The sequence below is a fragment of the Dipodomys ordii genome, unplaced genomic scaffold (genome assembly GCF_000151885.1).
Source record: "Dipodomys ordii isolate 6190 unplaced genomic scaffold, Dord_2.0 Scaffold58, whole genome shotgun sequence".
Classification (NCBI taxonomy): domain Eukaryota; kingdom Metazoa; phylum Chordata; class Mammalia; order Rodentia; family Heteromyidae; genus Dipodomys; species Dipodomys ordii.
This window is the reverse complement of record NW_012267274.1, coordinates 160,733-183,177: the sequence shown is the minus strand read 5'-3', so window position 1 is coordinate 183,177 and position 22,445 is coordinate 160,733. Positions and strand designations below refer to the sequence as shown.

The 22,445-nt window shown below is 61.8% G+C and overlaps 1 protein-coding gene across 1 annotated transcript in view; it reads right to left on the bottom strand.

Annotated features, from left to right (window-relative positions):
• Positions 1-1,625: 1,625 nt before the first annotated feature.
• Positions 1,626-22,445, bottom strand: part of Cfap46 (cilia and flagella associated protein 46) — a 106,814-nt gene continuing 85,994 nt past the window's right edge. Inside the window, exons 39-60 of the mRNA XM_013021869.1 lie at positions 22,116-22,301; positions 21,306-21,494; positions 19,290-19,421; positions 19,027-19,206; positions 18,541-18,711; positions 14,570-14,667; positions 14,133-14,209; positions 13,808-13,915; positions 12,201-12,342; positions 11,632-11,715; positions 10,990-11,023; positions 10,375-10,513; positions 8,973-9,046; positions 8,784-8,841; positions 8,089-8,124; positions 7,896-7,998; positions 5,520-5,632; positions 5,047-5,137; positions 4,332-4,459; positions 4,170-4,250; positions 3,942-3,992; positions 1,626-1,750 (exon numbers count right to left, since the gene is read on the bottom strand). Coding sequence (XP_012877323.1) covers positions 1,626-1,750; positions 3,942-3,992; positions 4,170-4,250; positions 4,332-4,459; positions 5,047-5,137; positions 5,520-5,632; positions 7,896-7,998; positions 8,089-8,124; positions 8,784-8,841; positions 8,973-9,046; positions 10,375-10,513; positions 10,990-11,023; positions 11,632-11,715; positions 12,201-12,342; positions 13,808-13,915; positions 14,133-14,209; positions 14,570-14,667; positions 18,541-18,711; positions 19,027-19,206; positions 19,290-19,421; positions 21,306-21,494; positions 22,116-22,301 — 2,400 coding nt within the window. The remainder of the gene's footprint in view (positions 1,751-3,941; positions 3,993-4,169; positions 4,251-4,331; positions 4,460-5,046; positions 5,138-5,519; positions 5,633-7,895; positions 7,999-8,088; positions 8,125-8,783; positions 8,842-8,972; positions 9,047-10,374; positions 10,514-10,989; positions 11,024-11,631; positions 11,716-12,200; positions 12,343-13,807; positions 13,916-14,132; positions 14,210-14,569; positions 14,668-18,540; positions 18,712-19,026; positions 19,207-19,289; positions 19,422-21,305; positions 21,495-22,115; positions 22,302-22,445) is intronic.

The following is a 22,445-nucleotide window of genomic DNA, read 5'->3' as shown; positions in this document are numbered from 1 at the left end:
GTGGGGACAGTGCGGGCCCGTGGGGACAGTGCGGGCCCGTGGGGACAGTGCGGGCCCGCTGAGGAGCCAGGAGCAGCAGCCCCGCCCCCCTGTCTCCAGCCCTCCCAGCCACGCTCCCCTCGCTGTCTTACAGGTTTGCAGAGGTTTCTCATCACTATTAATTGGTGCTTTTCTGGTTAGTTTTGGCTTCACCCAGACCCATGAAGTCCTGGTACGTGTTGTCCCTCGGCTCCTAAAAGCAGGGAAGTGGAAGGGCCATTTCCTCCGGATAATGCTGTGGAGGTGTGTCCAGGCTGTGTAGGTGTGTCCAGGCTGTGGAGGTGTATCCAGGCTGTGGAGGTGTATCCAGGCTGTGGAGGTGTGTCCAGGCTGTGGAGGTGTGCTCAGGCTGTGGAGGTGTGCTCAGGCTGTGGAGGTGTGTCCAGGCTGTGGAGGTGTGCTCAGGCTGTGGAGGTGTGCTCAGGCTTTGGAGGTGTGCCCAGGCTGTGGAAGTGTCCCAAGCCATCAGCCCAGGACAGGCAGTATGCTCTGCTCAGGCTAGGGTTGGCAGCTCTGCCCCATCACTGAGCCTGGGCGCATGAGCAGCCCCACAGCCTGGCATGGTGTGGCCCCCCGTCCCTCCGCATCCGCAGTCCGGGGCGAGTAGTCGGCCCCCAGTGAGCCAAGGTGGAGCCTCCCCTGCCCCTGCAGGGGACACGAGACACTCTGAGCGGACTTGGGACTGGCCAAGGCCCACCGCCATGAGCCACAGCAGGTCTCCATGCATCCTGTCTCCTGTCAGCACTAGGGCTGGAACTCAGGGCCTGGGCGCTGCCTCTGAGCCTTTGTGCTCAAGCCCAGTGCTCTACACTTTTTGTGTGGTTAGTGGAATCTCCTGGACTTTCCTGGCTGGCACGATCCTCAGATTTCAGCCTCCTGAGTAGCTAGGATGACAGACAGGATCCACCGGAGCCCCGCAAGGCTCCGTTCTTGCTAACTTCTCCGGCCTGTGCCATTGTGTTATTTTCAACAGAGAAGAAGTCAGGCATTCCTGCCCTCTCCATTCCTGACTCAGTGCGCTGGTGTCCTGGGCGGGCACTGAGCCTCCCCGGGAGCCGCAGCCAGCGGGGTGCGGGCCTCACCACACGCACTGGCCCCACAGGGACGCGCAGAAGCCCAAAGCCCTCAGGCAGGAAGCCCACAAGGGCTGGGACAGACAGACACGGAGAGCTGGGTCAGGCAGGAGACACTTCCCGGAAGTGCTCCTCTGTGCACTTGCTGGCAGGTTTGCCCAGTGTCTGGGAGCTCCTTGTTCCAGAAGTTTCCTTGAGGGGTGTCCCACACCAGGCAGTGCCCCCTTCAGTTCTGATAGTACACACAGTGTTGATTTCCCTGGCATAGCCTCCATGCCCGGCGCCTGGAGGCTCAAAACATGCCACAGGTTTGTTCTTTACTGAAACACTTAAGCCAACAGGAAATGTGCAGTCTGACAACTTTTCTTACAGAGAAGGGGAGCAGGGGCCCAGGACAGACCTGGACTGTGTTGGGGCCTGCAGAGCAGGGAGGGAGGAGCTGGCAGGCAGATGGGCCCTGGGTCTGGAAGGGGCGGAGCCCAGGGCGGAGGCTGGGCCAGTGCTTCAGGCGGGTCATATGATGGCCTGGTGGGGCAGCCCATACAGGACCAGGCTGAGGGCCATGGGGTGCGGCTCTGTGTCTGGAGACTCCACCCGGGGGGTCGCCACCTCCTCCACGGTGGTGTACGGAGTCTCGTCTGTGGAGTGTGAGCAGAGCTGTCAGGCGGGGGGCGGTCTGGCACCTATCCAGACCCGCACCGCACCCCCTGTGGCCGGGACAGGGAGGATGGGGTGAGAGGCGGCGTCCCCAGCTCTTCCGTGAGCCAGACCTGAGCTGGGGCTGGTGCAGGAATCGGCCTGTGCCCAGCAGTGCTGCCCTGCTTCTCACGGCGCTGCTTCTGCCTGCAGCAGCGGAGCTCTACAGCCCTGGCTGAACCTAAGTCCCCTTTACCCCCCACCCACGTGGGGCGTTGGTAGGATCCAGAGACCCGCCTCAGGGCCACCTCTGTGTTGCTAGCAGTGCCCTTCCCTGGCAAAGCCATCACAAGGATGAAGTAACTGGTTCCCTCCCGAGTGTGTGCCGACGTGTGGGGTCCACAAACTGCGCAGACTCCAGGAGCCAACAGGCCAGCACCAGCCGGCGTGGCCCTGCGTCTGCCCTGCCTGCTCTCAAGCGGGTGGTCTGCATGGCACACGGGATGCCGGGTCCCGCTCCGTGTCCGTCGGGACGTCCATCTTTCCAGTGCCTCGTGTGGGCGCCAAGGCAGGGGACACGCGGCAGTAGCACACTGTTAAGTGCTGTTGCCAAGGCTCAGGATAGGCTTTTTGAAAGCATCCCTTTTTAATACATTTTTTCTTTAAAAAAGCAAAGATGTTGGAAGCCAGGGCAATCTGACTTCTGAACTGACCGTTGGTCATTTCCCTGGTGCCTGGCTTACCTTCAGTGAAGGAATGTCAGGCTGACCTCATGTCTGGCTTTGAGCTTTCTGTGGAGAGCTCAAAGAGGAGGCTACACACCAACCATAGCTGCTTGCTGCTGAAGCACACGTCTGGCTCTTGGAGGCCCGGTTCCAGCCCTGCCTTCAGAGGGCACCACAAACCACAGTGGTCTAAAGATGACCCTGCAGCCATTTTTACCCAGGGCTTCCCCACCAGCCCCGCCGAGGGCCTGTGGTTGACAAACACATCTTTCCTTTGCACAAAGGCAGTGTTCTGATTGGTAGAGCTCTGCAGCTCTACCTATGGAACCAGGCCATTCAGCCCACTTCGGGAGTTAGCTAAAAGACACCTCCTGAACTTCCTCCTGCTCTTTTGCAATGTTAGGGTTACTGAAAGACTTTTCTCAAGTGGTCTTTTCTTGCCTACTCTCTGTGTGCTGTTTGTATGTTCCAATACTGGGGTCTGAACTCAGAGGCTTGTGCTCTTGCTTGGCTGGAACTCTTGAGTCATACCTCCAGTCTGAAGTTTCTCAGAGTTTTCTGCCTATGCTGGCTTTGAGCCATGATCCTCAGATCTCAGCCTCCTGAGTAGCTGGGATTCCCATAATGCACTGGTGCCTGACTCTTCCTTTGATTGTCATGATGACTGAGCAGAGATGGCCGCAGCAGAGGGATAGCAGCTGCTCCCCCCGTGGTCGGAGCAGTAGGGGCAAGAGGGCTGCCCAAGAGCTCCCGAGCTCTGCGGTGGGGCAGGGATGGCAGGGAGGGCACAAGGGTGGGGGTGGCAGAGGCAGGGAGAAACAAGGCGGAAGAAGGACCAAAGGCCGTGGAGAGTCGAGATGAGAAACGGCTCTGGCTTCTGGAAGAGCCCGGGCGGCCCTTGAGGGCTGAGGGTCTGGACCCTCTAGCCGGGTCCTGACCGGAGTCTCTGTAGGGCTGACAACAGGAGGCCCCCCATGAGCTGCCTGAAAACCGAGGCTGACCGTAGCTGCCAAGGGCCAAGACAGAAAGCCTCCCGCCTCAATGCCTACAGCCAGAGCTCTCCGGCTTCTCAACCCTCCAGCTCCGAGGAGCAGCCCCCAGGCTGACCAGCTAACACTCCCCGCTCCCCTCCTGCGTGGCAGGTCAGAGGACTTCAATATGCTAGGCAGAAAACGTATGTTTTCAAAGGCTAGCTTACTAGGGAGTTGTATTATATTAGAAGATTTCTCACTTAAAAACCATTCTGGAGGACACCTTTCCAAGTTGTAGCAGATCACTCCTTTCATGGTCAGCTAAACGCTGTTGGCTAGTGTTGGGTCACGTTTTGCACAGTGATGTCTGCAGCTTGTCACTGCGACAAGTGTTGGGGACTTCAAAGTTGGGAAGTCAGACTGACGGCTACAACTTAACCAGGGCATGCCCCTGGCCCTGCCCAGGAAACTATTTCCCCAGGGGTCTCTCCTCTGACCGGGGTGACGGAACGCCAGGAGGGCCCAGCCGGCACCCTCCCAGTCCCCAGCTGCGGAGGACGGGGGATGTGAAGGCGTGGCCATGCCAGGTGCCAGGTCTGCAGCTCGGGCACAGGCTCCTCTACGGCCTCCTCAGCTGTACATAGCCAGCCCAGCTCTTTCCCCAGCTCATGTCTCTGAGGAGAGCGTGCCCCGGGAGGCTGACACAGAGGCTGTCTCTGCCCTACCTTCGGTCGCCATTTCAACGTATTTCATCTTCTGCAGGAGGTAGACGGTTCTGCCAACCGTCTTGCCAACCGTCAGCAGGTCTAGGAGAGGAGCGTCCCCTTAGACGGCCACCAGCCGGCCCGGGACCCGGCACCCCTCCGGTGGGTCAGCTGGGAACTCACTTTCCCACAGGATGTTGGCCCTCAGGGCGTTGTCCGCCAGCTGTGCTGCCCACTGGTTGGCCATGATGCTCTTGACTCCCACCAGGCTCAGAAGGATGGCGGTCTCAATGGGCTTATCCAAGGTCACACTGTCGGGGCCCCGCCCATGGGTTGGCACCAGGGGCAGGACGCCCCCTCCTCTTCCCCCCATCTCCCACGGCATGGCACCAGGGGCAGGTGGACGCCCCCTCCTCTTCCCCCCATCTCCCACGGCATGGCACCAGGGTGGACGCCCCCTCCTCTTCCCGCCATCTCCCACAGCATGGCACCAGGGTGGACGCTCCCTCCTCTTCCGGCCCATCTCCCAGACTGTACTGGTGGTAGGAATGTAGTTTTGGACTGATGCTTTACAGTTTTACAGTGATTTCAGCTACAGAATTAGGTGCCATTTAATAAGAAATGGCCTTTCTGTGTGCTTATAAAATCTATCTGGCAGCAGCACCAGCCCCTGGATGGAGTTGACCATGGATGCTGGCACTATGAGGTTCAAGGTCCCCCACCCACCTCTGGAAGCTCACATGGTCTCTGGGGTAGGGCGCTCCAGCCTGACAGTGGTGTGTGCCCCTGTGATCCCTGGCCAGGCTGCCCCTCCCCCAGCCCTGACCGTGGGGTGTGGTGGGGGGTGCCCCGTGTTCCCGGCCGCCCCTCCCCAGCCCCCTGCCGGCACAGCAGGGACCTGCAGCACCTCTTGCTTTCGGAGCTCTCCACCTTCCTCCGCCGGCTCTTGTGGGACGTTGTCTTGTCCAGCAAGACCATCAGCTGGCACTCTGCACAGAGAACCGCTGTTCAGCAGCTCCCAGAGCCCCTGGAGCGCTGTCCAAGCCCAGCACTCAGACTATCACCAACAGGGCCGAGAACTGGGGATACACGAGGCCAGGTGGCAGGACGCGGGAGAAGCCCACCGTGGGGCCAGAACTCAGTGTGCAGCTGGGGGGGGCCTCCAAGCATGCAGGGGAGCAGCTGAAGTGACCGCCACCCCAACACCTCACCCTGACTGCAAGCAAGGGACGCTGGAACTGAGGCCTCTGGAAAATGGAGGGAGCTGGAGACCGCGGGGCCAGCGGGGGAGGGGGCCTCGGGCCCAGGGTGCCTTCTAGAGCGTCCCCCTGTGCCCTCCGGGCCCGATGGGGGCGGGTGGTGGGGCCTCACCTTGCAGATTCATGGCCACCAGTCTCTCCACCAGTATGTGGGCCAGGAAGCTCTCCATGCCGTAGAAGAAGAAGCCGCAGCAGCTGGACAGGACCTGCTCCCAGTCGGCCTGGCTGCATGGGAGAGCAGCAGGCGCTCTGCGGCCAGGCCCCCAGGCCGTGGGGGCCCTCACAGCGCATGCTCAGCGCAGGCGTCTCCGGACCCCTGCGCCCGCCCCGTGCCCCCAGAAGCCCTCAACAACAGAGCCCCGTCAGGAACCTCAGAAGCTGGCACCGGCTTCCCTGACAGCCAAGCCGACAAGGGCCCCGAGATTTCCACAGCACCCCAACAGCAGGGGGGCGGGCAGGGGTCCCTCCCGGCACCCTGCCCCGCACAGGCTCCCCCTGCACACGCATACACACCCTGCACGCTCACCACACACACACCTTGCACACACACACCCTGCACACACAGGTTCCCCCTGCACACGCACACACACCCTGCACGCTCACCACACACACACCCTGCACACATATACACACCCTGCCCTGCACAGGCTCCCCCTGCACACGCACACAACCCCGCACACTCACCACACACACACCCTGCACACACACACCCTGCACACACAGGTTCCCCCTGCACACGCACACACACCCTGCAAGCTCACCACACACACACCCTGCCCCCACAGGTTCCCCCTGCCCCCCAGGCTCCCCCTACACACGCACACACACCCTGCACGCTCACCACACACACCCTGCACACACACACCCTGCACACAAGGCTCCCCCTGCACACACACACACACACACACCCCGCCCCCCACAGGCTCCCCCTGCACACGCACACACATACACCCTGCATGCTCACCACACACACACCCTGAACACACACACCCTGCCCCCCACAGACTCCCCCTGCACACGCACACACACACACACACACCCTGCCTACACACACACCCTGCCCCCACACACACCCTGCACACACACACCCTGCACACACACACCCTGCACACACACACACACACACCCTGCCCCACAAGGCTCCCCCTGTACATGCATGCACACACACCCACACCCTGCACACACACACACCCTGAATGCTTACCACATACACACCCTGCGCACACACAAACCCTGCCCCCCACAGGCTCCCCCTGTACACGCACACACCCCCCACATGCTCACCACACACACACCCTGCACACACACACCCTGCCCTGCACAGGCTCCCCCTGTACACGCACACCCCCCCGCACGCTCACCACACACACACCCTGCACACACAGGCTCCCCCTGCACATGCACACACACCCTACATGCTCACCACACACACACCCTGCCCCCACAGGTTCCCCCTGCCCCCCAGGCTCCCCCTGCACACGCACACACACACACCCTGCCCCCACAGGCTCCCCCTGCACACACACACACACACACACCCTGCCCCCACAGGCTCCCCCTGCACACACACACACACACACACCCTGCCCCCACAGGCTCCCCCTGCACACGCACACACACACACACACACCCTGCCCTGCAAGGCTCCCCCTACACATACACCCTGTATGTACCACACATACACACACACCCTGCACGGACAACACACACATACCCTGCACACACACCACACACACACTCAGCACACACACCACACACACACACCCTGCTGTGTGCAGGCTCCTGCACACATATACCCTGCACACACCACACACACCCTGCACACACTAACACACATACCCTGCATGCCCACCATACACACCCCCTGCATGCACACCACACACCCCCTGCATGCACACCACACACCCCCTGCATGCATGCCACACACACCCTGCATGCACACCACACACACCCTGCATGCACACCACACACACCCTGCATGCACACCACACACCCCCTGCATGCACACCATACACACCCCCTGCATGCATGCCACACACCCCCTGCATGCACACCACACACACCCCCTGCATGCACACCACACACACCCCCTGCATGCACACCACACACCCCCTGCATGCACGCCAAACATACCTTCTGCATGCACGCCAAACATACCCCCTGCATGCCCAGTACACACACCCCCTGCATGCCCAGCACACACACACCCTGCCCTGCGCAGGCTCCCCCTGCACACACATACCCTGCACACATACCACACACACCCTGCACACACAAGACACACACACACACACATCTAGTATGGCCACTTCATGTGCATCCATGCCATGGGACAGGCCTGTGACAGGGAGCTGCCCTGGGCCTGGGGTTCCCCTCCCTGAGCAGCCTGCTGGGCCTGGGGGGATTGGCATCGCCCCTCTGCTGGGGTCCGTCTGCCCCTCCCCAAGGAAGGCTGGGGGCCTCCGCAGCGGGAAACCCAAATCCAAACCTTGGAAAGTTCTGGTTGCCCAGGTGCCCCTCCCACTGATCAGTAAACGAATCTTGAAATCTTTCCAAAATTTCCTGGGTCACAAAAGTAGGGTCCAGGGCTTCTGCAAAGAGAATTGTCACCAGGTGTGACGTGCAGGGGTTTCTGGGGGTGCAGCGGGGCGCAAGGCCACGGAGGACACCGGATCACCCACCTTTGCCCTGGGCTTCCCCGTAGGGGTCAATGACAACTGGACTGGGGTCAAGGACAAACAGGCCCACAGGGTGGGGGTCTGGCGGGCCCCTCCCCCGCCAGGGGCCTGGCGGGGGTGGGCGGGGGCCAGACAGGGGACCTGGCTTGGGCCGGTGAGGGGGCCTGCAGATCCCCCTTCCCGCCCCCCCCAGCAGAGGCCTGGCAGGGGCCGGGTGGGGGGAACCTGCCCTCCCCCCCCACACCTGGCAGGGGCCGGGTGGGGGGCCTGGCTTGGGCCCGGTGGGGGAACCTGCCCTCCCCCCCACACACAGGGGCCTGGCAGGGGCCGGGTGGGGGGCCTGGCAGGGGCCGGGTGGGGGGAACCTGCCCTCCCCCCCCACAGGGACTTGGCAGGGGCCGGGTGGGGGGCCTGGCAGGGGCCGGGTGGGGAGAACCTGCCCTCCCCCCCCCCGCAGGGGCTTGGCAGGGGCCGGGTGGGGGGAACCTGCCCTCCCCCCCCACAGGGGCCTGGCAGGTAGGGGAACCTGCCCTCTCCCCCCGCAGGGGCCTGGCAGGGGCCGGGTGGGGGGAACCTGCCCTCCCCCCTGCAGGGGCCTGGCAGGGGCCGGGTGGGGGGAACCTCCCCTCCCCCCCGCCCGCAGGGGCTTGGCAGGGGCCGGGTGAGGGGCTGGGTGGTCCATGGCTGTCGAAGGATACACTTGAAGCCGTCTGAGGGGATGAGGATACAGTTTGGAGGGATTATCCGGGGCGAGCCCTGAAAGGGACAGGGGTTGGAGGGCACAGGGGTCAGAGGGCACAGGATGGGTTCCCAGACCAGTCAGGGCCGTGGGAGTCCGAGGCTCGGCAGGGGCAGCCGGTTCCAGGCCCTGAGCCCCAGCCGCCCGCCCTGCCGCCTACCTTTGCCCTCTTCCCTTTCTTCTTCGCGTCTCTCCTTTTCCCCTCCCTTTTCACGCTGCTTTCTGTTGCAGACAGACAAAGCAGCTATGAGCTGGCGCTAGGCACTGAGGACCGCTGAATTGTTTACCTTAAGATTTAAAACCTAAGAACAATCGATTATAATTTCTATAAAGGCAGAGCACAGAGAATTTCCCAAACGAAAGGTTGGCAAGAGCCTCAGGAGAGGCCCTGGGCAGGGGCTGGTGCGTGCCTGCGTGTGTGCGTGCGCACCTGACGTCCTGCGGGGCACCGTGCGGTAGGCCCCCTGGGCCAGGGAACCCAAACGCGCTGCCCCTTGGCTGCCCCGGGGTTGTGCAGCTGCGTGACAGCCCTCTCCCGCTCGGTACCCGTTACTCCTCTCCATCTGCCTGGCTGGGCCTCTGCAGAGTCTGGGGCACCCGGCCCCCCGACAGCCCCGGCCCGGCCCGTGCTGTGTCTCCGCAGACACTGCCTCCTTGCTTTCTGGTTAGAAACTGGCTGCCCTGTTCTCTTCTTGTCTGCACGGGTCTGGGCCGCGCGGTGTGGGCAGCAGTGCCCCCTGCCCCGCCCCACCAAGGCAGCCGCGGCCACCCATCTGTGCAGGCCTCCCGCCCACACATCCCGTGTCTCAGCTAGAAGCCATGGCGGCCGGAGGGTGCGCTTTCTATCTTTATCGCATCATGGACAGGATCCTGGCCGGGCGACCTCTGTGTGCTCTGACCTGCCATGATTGCATGCTGTAAACTCAGTTCTGCCGTAATGATGATAACAAGAGCCACAGCAGTTGCTACTGTTTTCTTTTCCTCTGTTTTTGCTCAACAATGTCTTACAGGGGTGGGAATCGTGGCTCAGGGGGTAGAGTGCCAGCCAATGAGTGAAACTTTGAGTCTTGGTCTCTGACAAAAAGAAGTCTCAAAGAGATGTCCCCGAGGTTTTCAGACGTGTTTCACATTGTGCCCCTCCCCCGCCCCATCTCTCCCTGCCGTGGTTCTGTCCGTGGTTCTGTCCGCACACCTGCCGGGCCCTGGCTCTGTCTTTTCCTGTCTCTCCTGCCAACGCTGTAGCCGGTGCTCTGATCCCTGAGCCAGACCTCAAAAACTTAGAGCAAGAGAAAACAATAGCCACAATTGTGTCTGTTGTTGTTGCTATTATTGTTGTTGTTATTATTATTATTATGGCAGTATTGGGACTGAACTCAGGGCCTTGAGCTTGTTTTCAGACAGGGTCTCATACTTTTTCCCTGGCCAGCCGTGGAACTCAAACCTATTCACGCCACGTCCTGTGTAGCGGAGATGGCAGATGTTCACCTCCACAGCTGGCGTGATGCAAGTCCACAGACTCCTGGCTGAGCCTGGCTGGCGCCACGCCTTACCTGTCTCCTCCTTACGGAGGCGGTTGCACAGCATCTGGAGGGAAAATTCTCGGGACAGAGACTGGGTTGTGCCCTGGTTGAACACAGAGAGGCCTTCCAGGGGCAGCTCCAGCAGGTGCCTGTCTGCGATCAGGATCGTGTCCACCGTCTCCATCTGACCTGTGAGCACGGAAATGACATTAACCGCGGGGAGGCCTGCTCCTGATGGCGGGCCACCCCTCCCCGACCGTGCGACTGCCCCGATGGGGCAGACCTCAGCCCGGCGTGCGTGCGGGGCCCCGAGGTGTGCCCTGGCTCTGACGGGAGGTTGGGCTGCTCCCCTGTGGACCAAGGCCAGCCTGACTGCAGATGCTGACTGCTGGCTGATGGGAAGAGCCTGGTCCTGGGGTCACAGCTCACGCTCCGAGTCACACCACAGGGGCTCTCCCTGCACGCTCCTCATGCACAGAGCAACACACATTTGCTTAAAGCCAAGCAGCATCTTTCTTATCTGAATTGTGGCCATTTTTGGGACGGGAGCCCAGTTTAGTTTGGGTCCTTGGGAGAGACTGGGTCTGGCAGCAGAGTGAGATGTGGGACCCGCCTTCCTGACTGCGTAGGACCCGAACCCCTCATGTGGTCTGCCCGCTGTGGCTGGAGCCCCGAGGACCTGTCTCCCGGCACGGGGCAGCTGGGCTTGTGGGGGAGGCGCTTGGCACTCTGGGAAATCAAAGTTCTTTTCTGGTTGAGTGACAACCCCCTTGGTTCTGTCTTGACAAGTTCTTGTGGGAGATACAAAGGCATCTAAGAATTAAAGAATGATATTGCCCTTTATAAAAGCAGCAGATGCCAGGGAAGGAAAATGAAGCTGGTAGTTGCTTAACCCCCGGGGTCAGCCTGGCGTTTCCCGGGGCGTTGTGTCAGGGGCACAGGGGTGCGCTTGGAAGCCAGCAGAAGGGGAGGACAGGGCCCTGCGCGGTGCTGCGGGCCTGGAGGCCATCCCCAGGATGACAGTTCGTCCTTTCCAGAAGCATCACAGCCTCCTCTGTCACGGGACGCCCTTCCTGGGCAGGGGTCAGCCCAGCTCTTCTCCCGGGCAGGCCCCACGGGGGTGGGCACTGACCACCGGCCCTGGCGGGCACGCCCAGCACACACTCCTCTGTTCACGTCTCCAGCTGGCTAGGAACGTGGCCACTCAGCCTTCCTCAGTGGGCCGGGCCTGGGGCCCAGTCCGTCTCTTCCCGTGATGCACGCTTCCGTGGTCTGCGCTGCGGCCACCTACCTGTTGGATTGGACCCTTTCCTTTCCTTCTCTTTGCCCTTTGACTTCCCTGGCTCAGTCACGATCACAGGAATTGGAATCCTGAAAGACAAAGCTGGGGTCTAGTGCCCAGGTGCACTGGAGCTAGGTCTCCGGCGGGCTGTGCGCCTTTCTGACTGCTGTAACTGGGACGGGCTAAGGACACCCTGGGCGCGGGGAGTGAGCCAGAGGTGCCACAGAGCAGGAACAGCCCCAGGTGGAGAGCAGCACTGATCACACCGCCCCGTGGAGAGCAGCACTGATCACACCGCCCCGTGGAGAGCAGCACTGATCACACCGCCCCAGGTGGAGAGCAGCACTGATCACACCGCCCCAGGTGGAGAACAGCACTGATCACACCGCCCCGTGGAGAGCAGCACTGATCACACCGCCCCAGGTGGAGAGCAGCACTGATCACACCGCCCCACCACTGTCTTGGCACTTGGAGCTCCATCTGGGAGGCCTGATCCCCAAAGAACACTTTCACCCCTCTGCTCAGCACCCCAGCGTGTGGTCCCACCACAGCTGCAGAACTGAGCCCACGGTACCTGACTTCTGGAAAGTTCAGCAGGGGAAAGATGGGCCGCAAGTAATCTTCCATGGGCTCCAGGACCCCGCTGAGCTTCTGCAGACAGAGTTCTCTCTCTTCAGCAGGCAGGCTCTCCAGATCCTGTCCCAACAAACCGCAGCCTGTCCCCAATGTGTGGGGCCCCACACAGCCCCTCCAGCTGCGTGAGCAGGGGGCGGGGAGGACTGAGCTCCTGCCCTCTGGGGAGCACGGCAGACACCGATGTCTCCACACACCTGTGCTGCAGCCCAGGACTCCCAGCCCATGTGCTCGAGGCCACCCTGAGACCCTCTGCAGGCTGCCTGTGTGCTGTGGACAGAGGCTGCCAGGGCCCCTCCACACAGTCAGACTCAGCAGGAAGCACTGCCCACACTGGGGCCTGGCACCACCCCAGGGCCCTGGCTCTCCCAGGGTGTCATACTGGGGCCTGGCCCTGCCCTGGGCCCTGGCTCTCCCAGGGTGCTCACACTGGGGCCTGGCCCTGCCCCAGGGCCCTGGCTCTCCCAGGGTGCCCACACTGGGGCCTGGCACTGCCCCAGGGCCCTGGCTCTCCCAGGGTGCCCACACTGGGGCCTGGCACTGCCCCAGGGCCCTGGCTCTCCCAGGGTGCCCACACTGGGGCCTGGCACCACCCCAGGGCCTTGGCTCTCCCAGGGTGCCCACACTGGGGCCTGGCCCTGCCCCGGGGCCCTGGCTCTCCCAGGATGCCCACACTGGGGCCTGGCCCTGCCCCAGGGCCCTGGCTCTCCCAGGGTGCCCACACTGGGGCCTGGCACTGCCCCAGGGCCCTGGCTCTCCCAGGGTGCCCACACTGGGGCCTGGTACTGCCCCAGGGCCTTGGCTCTCCCAGGGTGCTCACACTGGGGCCTGGCCCTGCCCCGGAGCTCTGGCTCTCCCAGGATGCCCACACTGGGGCCTGGCACCACCCCAGTGCTCTGGCTCTCCCAGGATGCCCACACTGGGGCCTGGCACCACCCCAGGGCCCTGGCTCTCCCAGGGTGTCATACTGGGGCCTGGCCCTGCCCCAGGGCCCTGGCTCTCCCAGGGTGCCCACACTGGGGCCTGGCACCACCCCGGGGCCCTGGCTCTCCCAGGATGCCCACACTGGGGCCTGGCACCGCCCCAGGGCCCTGGCTCTCCCAGGGTGTCATACTGGGGCCTGGCCCTGCCCTGGGGCCCTGGCTCTCCCAGGGTGCTCACACTGGGGCCTGGCACCGCCCCAGGGCCCTGGCTCTCCCAGGGTGCCCACACTGGGGCCTGGCACCACCCCGGGGCCCTGGCTCTCCCAGGGTGCCCACACTGGGGCCTGGCCCTGCCCCAGGGCTCTGGCTCTCCCAGGATGCCCACACTGGGGCCTGGCCCTGCCCCAGGGCCCTGGCTCTCCCAGGGTGCCCACACTGGGGCCTGGCCCTGCCCCAGGGCCTTGGCTCTCCCAGGGTGTCACACTGGGGCCTGGCACTGCCCCAGGGCTCTGGCTCTCCCAGGGTGCCCACACTGGGGCCTGGCACCACCCCAGGGCTCTGGCTCTCCCAGAGTGCCCATCGTCTGCAATGCCATCTGGAGCCAGGCCCAGTAGCGTAGGTCCGCCGTGTACCCGAGCTTGATTCTGGGTCAGCTTCTGGAACTGCTGGAACTTGGCCATCAGGTCTGAGAAGGCCGCTGGGATCACCGTCATCTTCATCACTTTGCAGTGCCCTGTGCAGACACAGGGCTGAGTGCCAAGCTGCCGGTGTGCGGCTCCGTCAGCCCTGAGCCCGCCACGTGCGCTGCAGGATGGGCGGACAGCAGGCCAGAGCCTCCTGCTGGACCCCTGGGTTTCCTCACCCCCGGCTGGGTGTGTGCTCGGCTTCCCTGGGGAGGCCATGTCCACCCCACGTGCTCAGCGGGAAGTCGGGCCTCAGCCCCAGCTCACCGCCTACTTGCTGCAGTTTGCCCTTGACTGTGGACATGGACCTGGGCTTCTCGTAGGCGGCCGCGTAGAGTCGGGACCTGTGGGCCAAGACAGTTGGGAGCCAGGCCCAGCAGGGCCGGAGAGCCAAGCTGCGGCCTCAGCCCGCGGTGCTGCCCTCCAGGGTCTCTTCCCAGCAGGGCCGGTCGAGATGAGGCCCTCGCCTCCACCCCAGGCCCAGACCAGAGCTGTCCACCCCATGCCCTCTCGGCTCCATCTCGGAGGTGGCCTCGGGTTCCAGGACACGACCTCGGAGCGCGGGAGCCCCTCCCCAGACCCCAGCCTGGCCTCTGTCTCAGGCCCGGGCCTGGCTGGCAGGGCCCATTCAGGACACTTCACAGCTGGCCAGGGCCCCCAGGGCGGGGGCTTCTCCTGGGGCAGGGCCCACCCCAGGTCCTTACATGTCTGGAGAGTGATGCAGGAAGACAGCCTGGACTGAGGGCGGAATCTCGCTGAGGAAGTTGAAGTGCTGCTCAGTGACGCAGAGGTTCTGATAGGCCTGAGTGACAAACAGGGCGAGGGAGAGGCCATCGAAGGGGCTCCAGGGTCCTGCCTGTGCTGGGAGCCACCACAAGGCGGAGACAGGCACCGTGGGAAGAGTCCCCACGTCACAGGCAGATGCGCACACGCGCACACGCATGCAGACGCGGCCGTGCCCTCGCTGCCCGCAGGCCGGCACCTGCCCAGGCTCTCACGCCTCCACTCGAGCCTCTAGCACACTGTCTAATCTTGCCAGTGCGCGTCTGCAGCACCACAGCCACGAATGCCTCATCTGTGGGCAGAACCAGCCCTCCCCCATGCACAGCTCTTCTCCTGCCTGCAATCAGCGTCTCCCCGATGGCTCGTGGGCCACAGCTTCTCCGTTCTGTTCAGCTTCTCCCCTGGATGGCTCGTGGGCCATGGCTTCTCTGTTCTGTTCAGCTTCTCTCCAGGAAGGCTCGTGGGCCATGGCTTCTCCGTTCCATTCAGCTTCTCTCCAGGAAGGCTCGTGGGCCATGGCTTCTCCGTTCTGTTCAGCTTCTCCCATCGATGGCTCGTGGGCCATGGCTTCTACGTTCTGTTCAGCTTCTCTCCAGGATGGCTCGTGGGCCATGGCTTCTCTGTTCCATTCAGCTTCTCTCCAGGAAGGCTCGTGGGCCATGGCTTCTCTGTTCTGTTCAGCTTCTCTCCAGGAAGGCTCGTGGGCCATGGCTTCTCCGTTCTGTTCAGCTTCTCTCCAGGAAGGCTCATGGGCCATGGCTTCTCCGTTCTGTTCAGCTTCTCTCCAGGAAGGCTCATGGGCCATGGCTTCTCTGTTCTGTTCAGCTTCTCTCCAGGAAGGCTCGTGGGCCATGGCTTCTACGTTCTGTTCAGCTTCTCCCATCGATGGCTCGTGGGCCATGGCTTCTCTGTTCCGTTCAGCTTCTCCCATCGATGGCTCGTGGGCCATGGCTTCTCCGTTCTGCTCAGCTTCTCTCCAGGATGGCTCGTGGGCCATGGCTTCTCTGTTCTGCTCAGCTTCTCTCCAGGATGGCTCGTGGGCCATGGTTTCTCCGTTCTGTTCAGCTTCTCTCCAGGAAGGCTCATGGGCCACAGCTTCTCCGTTCTGCTCAGCTTCTCTCCAGGATGGCTCGTGGGCCATGGCTTCTCTGTTCTGCTCAGCTTCTCTCCAGGATGGCTCGTGGGCCATGGCTTCTCCGTTCTGCTCAGCTTCTCTCCAGGATGGCTCGTGGGCCATGGCTTCTCTGTTCTGCTCAGCTTCTCTCCAGGATGGCTCGTGGGCCATGGCTTCTCTGTTCCATTCAGCTTCTCTCCAGGATGGCTCATGGGCCATGGCTTCTCTGTTCTGTTCAGCTTCTCTCCAGGATGGCTCGTGGGCCATGGCTTCTCTGTTTTGCTCAGCTTCTCCCATCGATGGCTCGTGGGACACAGCTTCTCCGTTCTGCTCAGCTTCTCTCCAGGAAGGCTCGTGGGCCATGGCTTCTCTGTTCCATTCAGCTTCTCCCCTGGATGGCTCGTGGGCCATGGCTTCTCCGTTCTGCTCAGCTTCTCTCCAGGAAGGCTCGTGGGCCATGGCTTCTCTGTTTTGCTCAGCTTCTCCCATCGATGGCTCGTGGGCCATGGCTTCTCCGTTCTGTTCAGCTTCTCTCCAGGATGGCTCGTGGGCTACGGCTTCTCTGATCTGTTCATGTTTTTGTATCTCACAGTCACATTGCTGTGTGTTAACATCTTGCTGGATCACCATCCTTCCTGCTCATCCTCCATGACTCTTGGTTCACCTTTTTCTTTCTTTTATAAGTATCAGCCCTTTGAAAGCAACCCACAGATACATTTTTCCCTTTGTTGACCTGGAGTGACTAGTCTTGTACTCTTCCTCTTTTGGGACTGTCTGTTTTATATTTTCCCCTCTCTTCATTGTCTTTTGGGTACAATACTACTGTAAAATGTTTCCTTTTTGTTAACGTAGTTACACATTAGTTTGGTTGGTACTTGTAGGACCTGGGGGGTAGGGACTCCTGGACCTCCGAGTTCCACCATTTCTCTGGTGGTGACGGGCACAGGGTATCGGCTGTCCCTCACCCCCCCTACACTGTTCTGTCTCCCACTGTGGCCCTGTGATGCCATCGGAAGCTCACAGGACTTCATGGTTCAGACCACAGCACTGTCTTTTTGGTCAGTTGTGGGGCTTCAGCTCAGGCCTGGGCGCTGTCCTTGCGCCTCCTTGTGTTCACGGTGGCTCTGGCGCTTGAGCCACAGTGCCACCTCCAGCACCATGGTGCTTGTGCGTCAGCTCTGGTCAAGGCTCGGCCTCTCCTGACGGTTTATGTAACTGCCTGAAAGGATTGGCCAGAAGCATCCTTTTGGTTTTTCTTTTATTATTGGTCACAGATTGCCTTGGGATTTTGTTTGCCTAGAAATGTCTTCATGCACCTGCCTTGTGAACAGTATTTCACTGTTCAGTATTTCACTGGAGGCTCTTTTCCTTTGGCCTGGTAATGTGCTGTTTTCTTCAGATGCTAGGAGTTTGTCACTTTGTGCTCAGAGGGTGATTTTCTTGATGTTTCTGCGAGTGTGTGTGTGTGTGTGTATGTGTGTGTGTATGATTTCACATGCATGATTTCACATGGTAAATCCCAAGCCTGTAGGTCTTATGAGCACAGGAAGGTTCTTCCTAGCGTTGCTTGAAGACTCTGGCCTTTGGCTAGGCTAGGCCCTTGCCCTCCTTGGCTCCTGTGTCTTCTCCCACGGGGTCTTTTCTAGGTCTGTGCTGGTCTTGGGTCTTGGTGTGGACTGCGATCACTTTCCCGCTCTTCACTTCTGAAGCTCCAGGCCCGTGTGTCTGGGGCTCTCACCCCACAGGTCTGTTCCCCAGCCCCGGCAGGGTCCCCAGCCAGAGTTCCATGGCTGCTCCTCCCTGTGGCCTCTCCCTAGAGCACACGTGTAGGTCTCGGCTGTCCTGAGTGGGCCAGTGGCTCCCCGCTGGCATCATCTGAACCTCACTAGCTCTGGCTGCGGCTGCAGCTGGTGCCACGTGCCTGGCGTGGTTTGGATCACGGCACCAGCTTCCCTGTGTCTGTGCGCAGGGGCGGGCAGCCATGTGCTCTGCGCTGGGCCGCCTCTGCTGAGCACTCCCACACCGCTGTCTGGGGCTCAGCACGAGCGTTCACTGCCAAGCTCAGCGCGGGCCCGTCTGCACCCATGTTCTGTGAACTCGTCCTCTGTGCCCTTCGCCGGGGAAGCCATTGACACTCCCACCTGACAGAACAGAGCGCACAAGCCTCCTCCCTAGAGTCCACCCTGCAGGCTGAACCTCTCAGCCCCACAGAGGCCCACTTTCTGTCTTGGGGTGGAGACTGGGAATCCACTGGTGATGTCTAGGGCAGTTTTGGTTGTCAAAAGGCCAACATCCCCAGCTGCATGCCAGCCACACAGAACTGGCCCCGGTGCGGGCAAAAGCAAGCATTCAGGAACAAAGGCTGAAGAGTGGCTGGGGGCCACCAACAGGAGGACAGGGGACAGTAGAGAGGAGGTCATCCTCAGGAGGACAGGGGACAGTACAGAGGTCATCCTCAGGAGGACAGGGGACAGTAGAGAGGAGGTCATCCTCAGGAGGACAGAGGACAGTACAGAGGTCATCCTCAGGAGGACAGAGGACAGTACAGAGGAGGTCATCCTCAGGAGGATGGGGACAGTACAGAGGTCATCCTCAGGAGGATGGGGACAGTACAGAGGTGGTCATCCTCAGGAGGATGGGAAGGAGCACAGTCCAGGCAGCGCCATGTAGGGATCTGGAGCCCCCTGGGAGGCCTGAGGGGGGTGTCTGGGGCCCCTGGGTGGGACCATGGGGTCTGGAGGCCTCTGGGAGCAGGTCTGGAGCCCCCTCCCCAGTCACCTTGAAGGTGGTGGTCAGCTTCTGCTCCATGCTGGCAAACAGGCTGGTGGAAGTCTTGTACTGCTGCTTCAGCTGCCTCTGGAGCTGCAGCAAAGCTGCCAGCTGTGAGCTGCTGGTGTTGGCCGTGGCCTTGAGCAGCACCTCCCGCATCATCTCCGAGGCTGAGCAACTCTGACACAGAGCGGGGCGGTGGTCATGTACGTGCAGTGTGACCCCTGTGGGCCCGGGGGAGGGGTGGGCAGAAGCTGGGCAGGCACATGGTTGTGATTCCTGGGCTAGACCTCTGACTACACTGGCCTTTGGCCACACAGGGGGTCCTGAGGACGTGCCACTGGGGGACCCGCAGGGCCGGGGAGAGGGGACAGAGTGCCTTGGGGTTGCGAAGGCCCTGTCTTCTTTAACCGGGTGCACCCCACAGCCAAGACCCCAACCGCAGGCTGGCCAGTGGGCGCCGTGGCCACGCCCGGTGCCCGGGCAGGGCCGTACCTGGGACAGAGCTAGAAACTGGCAGGTGGTGGCGGGGTCCAGGGTGCCGGTGCACTCCACCATCTCCAGGCTGGCGGCGGCCGCGATCTTTGTGAGCTTGTTGCCCAGGGCGGTGTGCAGGCACTGCAGCAGCACTTCCGAGGCCTGGGCCAGGTACCGCTGGGCCATCACCATCCTCTTCTGCGGGCCAGAGAGGCTCAGCCTCCGGCTCCCCGGCGGAGACCGCCGATGGACCGGGGGGGGGGGGCCTCCGGCACACCCACCTTCAGACTCTCAGCCTTCTTGCTGTGCTTCTTGGGGGCGTCCTTGAAGGCTGGCGGCTGCGGGAAGGGCTCTGGGCTCTTTATTTCGGCCTCCATCTCCAGGGATCGCAGCCGGCTCACCTTGGCCCCCATCTAGGGCACACACAGGGCCGGGCAGCTTCTGGACTCCTCCCAGCCAGGGGCCAGGGTGGGCCCCATCTATCACGGCCCTCCGCGCCTGCTCTGCCCAAGACGGGCTTTGTGGATGTGGAAGGGCCACGGCTTGAGCGGCACCGATGACCATGCGTGGCGGCCAGGGTGTGGGTAAACCGAGGGAGCAGACCAGCACTACAGGCCCAGTCACTACCATGGCTCCTCCTGTCCCATCCTCCACCCCCGAATCTCCCACTGTCCGTCCTCCACTCCAGTCCTCCACCCCTGAGGCTCCTACTGTCCGTCCTCCACTCCAGTCCTCCACCCCTGAGGCTCCTACTGTCCGTCCTCCACTCCAGTCCTCCACCCCTGAGGCTCCCACTGTCCGTCCTCCACTCCAGTCCTCCACCCTCGAGGCTCCCACTGTCCGTCCTCCACTCCAGTCCTCCACCCTCGAGGCTCCCACTGTCCGTCCTCCACTCCAGTCCTCCACCCCCGAATTTCCCACTGCCCGTCCTCCACTTCAGTCCTCCACCCCTGAGGCTCCCACTGCCCGTCCTCCACTCCAGTCCTCCACCCCCGAATCTCCCACTGCCCAGTCCTCCACTCCAGTCCTCTACCCCTGAGGCTCCCACTGTCCAGTTCTTTAGAAACGCCCTCCCTGCCTGTCAGTGTGGTCAGTATGAAGCAGTCAGGTGTCCATGTCCTCTCACAGAGTGGCCAGGAGACAGACACTGAGTGAGGGAAGGGAATACAGGCAGGCAAGGGAGCAGGCCCTGAAGATTAGGTGGAGGCAGAGAGGTGGAGAGGGCCTGGGTTTGTGGGATCAGAAGATGTTGCTTTGGTAAGAAGCTGAATGCACTCTCAGTTGCTGGCAGACTAAGTGGGTAAGAAGCCATCCTAGGCACAGAGGCCTGGCAGCCCTGACCCAGAAGACAATGCCCCTGTGCTGGCCACACTGCCCCCCACCCGCAGTGCTGGCCAAGCTGCAGGGAGCCCCCACCAAAACCCAGGCTGGGTCCACACCCAGCCTCTACAAAGCCCAGAGACACTGAGCTTGTTTTAAAGCACAGTGGACTCATCTTAGAGGCTGCAAACACCAAACCTGCCTTGAAATTAAACACTGTCCTTAGAGTCACGAAGTTGGTCAAGGAATCTGAAAAAATCTCAAGCCGTGGAATCTGAAGGCACCTCAAACTGACATGGAGAATAATACTACACACCAAAATGATGGGACTTTGTCGAAACAGGGCTTAGAGGAAAGATCCTGACTGTGAGAATGGAAAGGCTGGAAGGCTTTAGTTTTAGAAGCCCTGAGGCAGCAGGCAGCCACATCTAAGAGAAAAGAAGGGAGCTGGGGCGGGGGAGAGGGGACCCGGCCGGTGCCGCGTTTCTGGAGCCTCCTGGGCCCATGTAGGGCCTGCACGCTTGGGCCAGGGCCGTGTGCCACCCGCAGCATCCACCAAGAGCACACCAGGCTCCGTGTGGCAGCCAGACAGGTTCTCACGGACGTGGAGAGCTCCGTCCGTTCACCCAGCAAAAGCCCCATCCTGCCCAGAGGCTGGCCTGGCTGGGAGCCCGCTGGATGCAGGGCTGGCTGGGACACAGGCCAGCGAGGCCGGCCTGGAGGGGTTTGTCTGTTGGGCAGGTGCTGGGGCGTCCAGGGCGTGCAGGACTCTGATGGGCAGGGAGCGAGGGCCTTCGAGAGGCTCCTGTGTGCTCTGACTGGCCGGCAACTGGGAGTGGAGACTGCTTTCTGGCTCCCTGGCCGTGGGGGTGGGGTGGCCTAGAGGTGGGCCAGTGTGGGGGGCTTGCCCAGGGAGCCCGTGTTCCTCAGGCACAGACGTAGCAGAACGCACCCTGAGTCAGGAGCCAGGCACCTACCAAGAGGCCTTCCTCCCAGCAGAAGGAGGAGCGCACGGGGTCTGTCTGCACCGCCACCAGGCGCAGGGCTCTCCCGACCAGGCCCAGGAACTTGGCTCGGATTTCCACGCAGCCCACGCACAGTGGCTGCATGCTCTCTAGCTGCACCAGCGACATGTGCACCAGGGTCCGCTTCAGGGTGAACCATTGCTTCCAAGATAAGGAGGCCTGGTCACCATGGTGCTTGGGAACCTGCCCAGCCCAGAAGCCCACAGGCCTCCCCCCCCGCAGCCCTGCCCAGCCCAGAAGCCCACAGGCCATCCCCCAACCCCACCATGGAAGCCCCCCCCCGCCCACAGGCTCCCCCCTCCAGTGCTGCACTGTGGAACTTCAGGCTCTCTGAGCAGCTTCCCGTGCCATGCAGCCCTGTGGACTGTTGGGTCTTCAGGGCTTGGGCATCAAAAGGGCCACAAAAGTTCTCCTGTTATACGAGTTATAAGCCCAATTTCAGGGCTATTTCTGATCCTAAATATTTAATACTATAATACGTTCAATATATAGTATATTCATTTCAAATTAAATTGATTCATTCTTCATAACATCTAAAAAAAGGTAAATTGTTTCTTTCCAAGTTGGGTATTTCCACATGCCCCGCTTTCTTTCTGGAACCAGAGCCTTCTGTAGCCTAGGCGAGCACCATTAGCGTATGTTTTGTTTTTAACCTAGTGTCACGGGACTTAGTGAGCCCTTCGGTGTGCTAGGAATGCTAAACGCAAAGCCCAGGGCACTGGCACGGGTGGCCGGGGCTGGGCTGGGGCTGTGTGCGGTCACCAGGCCGATGGGAGAGTCGTCTCTGCTCTCCATGAAGTCCTCCAGCAGCTTCTCCACGGAGCCGCGCTCCTGGTGCCGCTCCAGCTTCTCCCGCCACATGAACTGCATGAGGTCCAGGCAGGCCTTCCCCAGGCGGAGCTTGAGGCGCGCCAGCCTCCGCATCAGCGGGGAGTTCACGTTCTGTAACTGGAGGGGCGGGGCGGCCCGCGCACCCCGCCGGGGGGGGGCCACGGGCCCATGCTGCAGTCAGCCCTCCATCCCCTACACCGCGCACCCCGCCGGGGGGCCACGGGCCCATGCTGCAGTCAGCCCTCCATCCCCTACACCGCG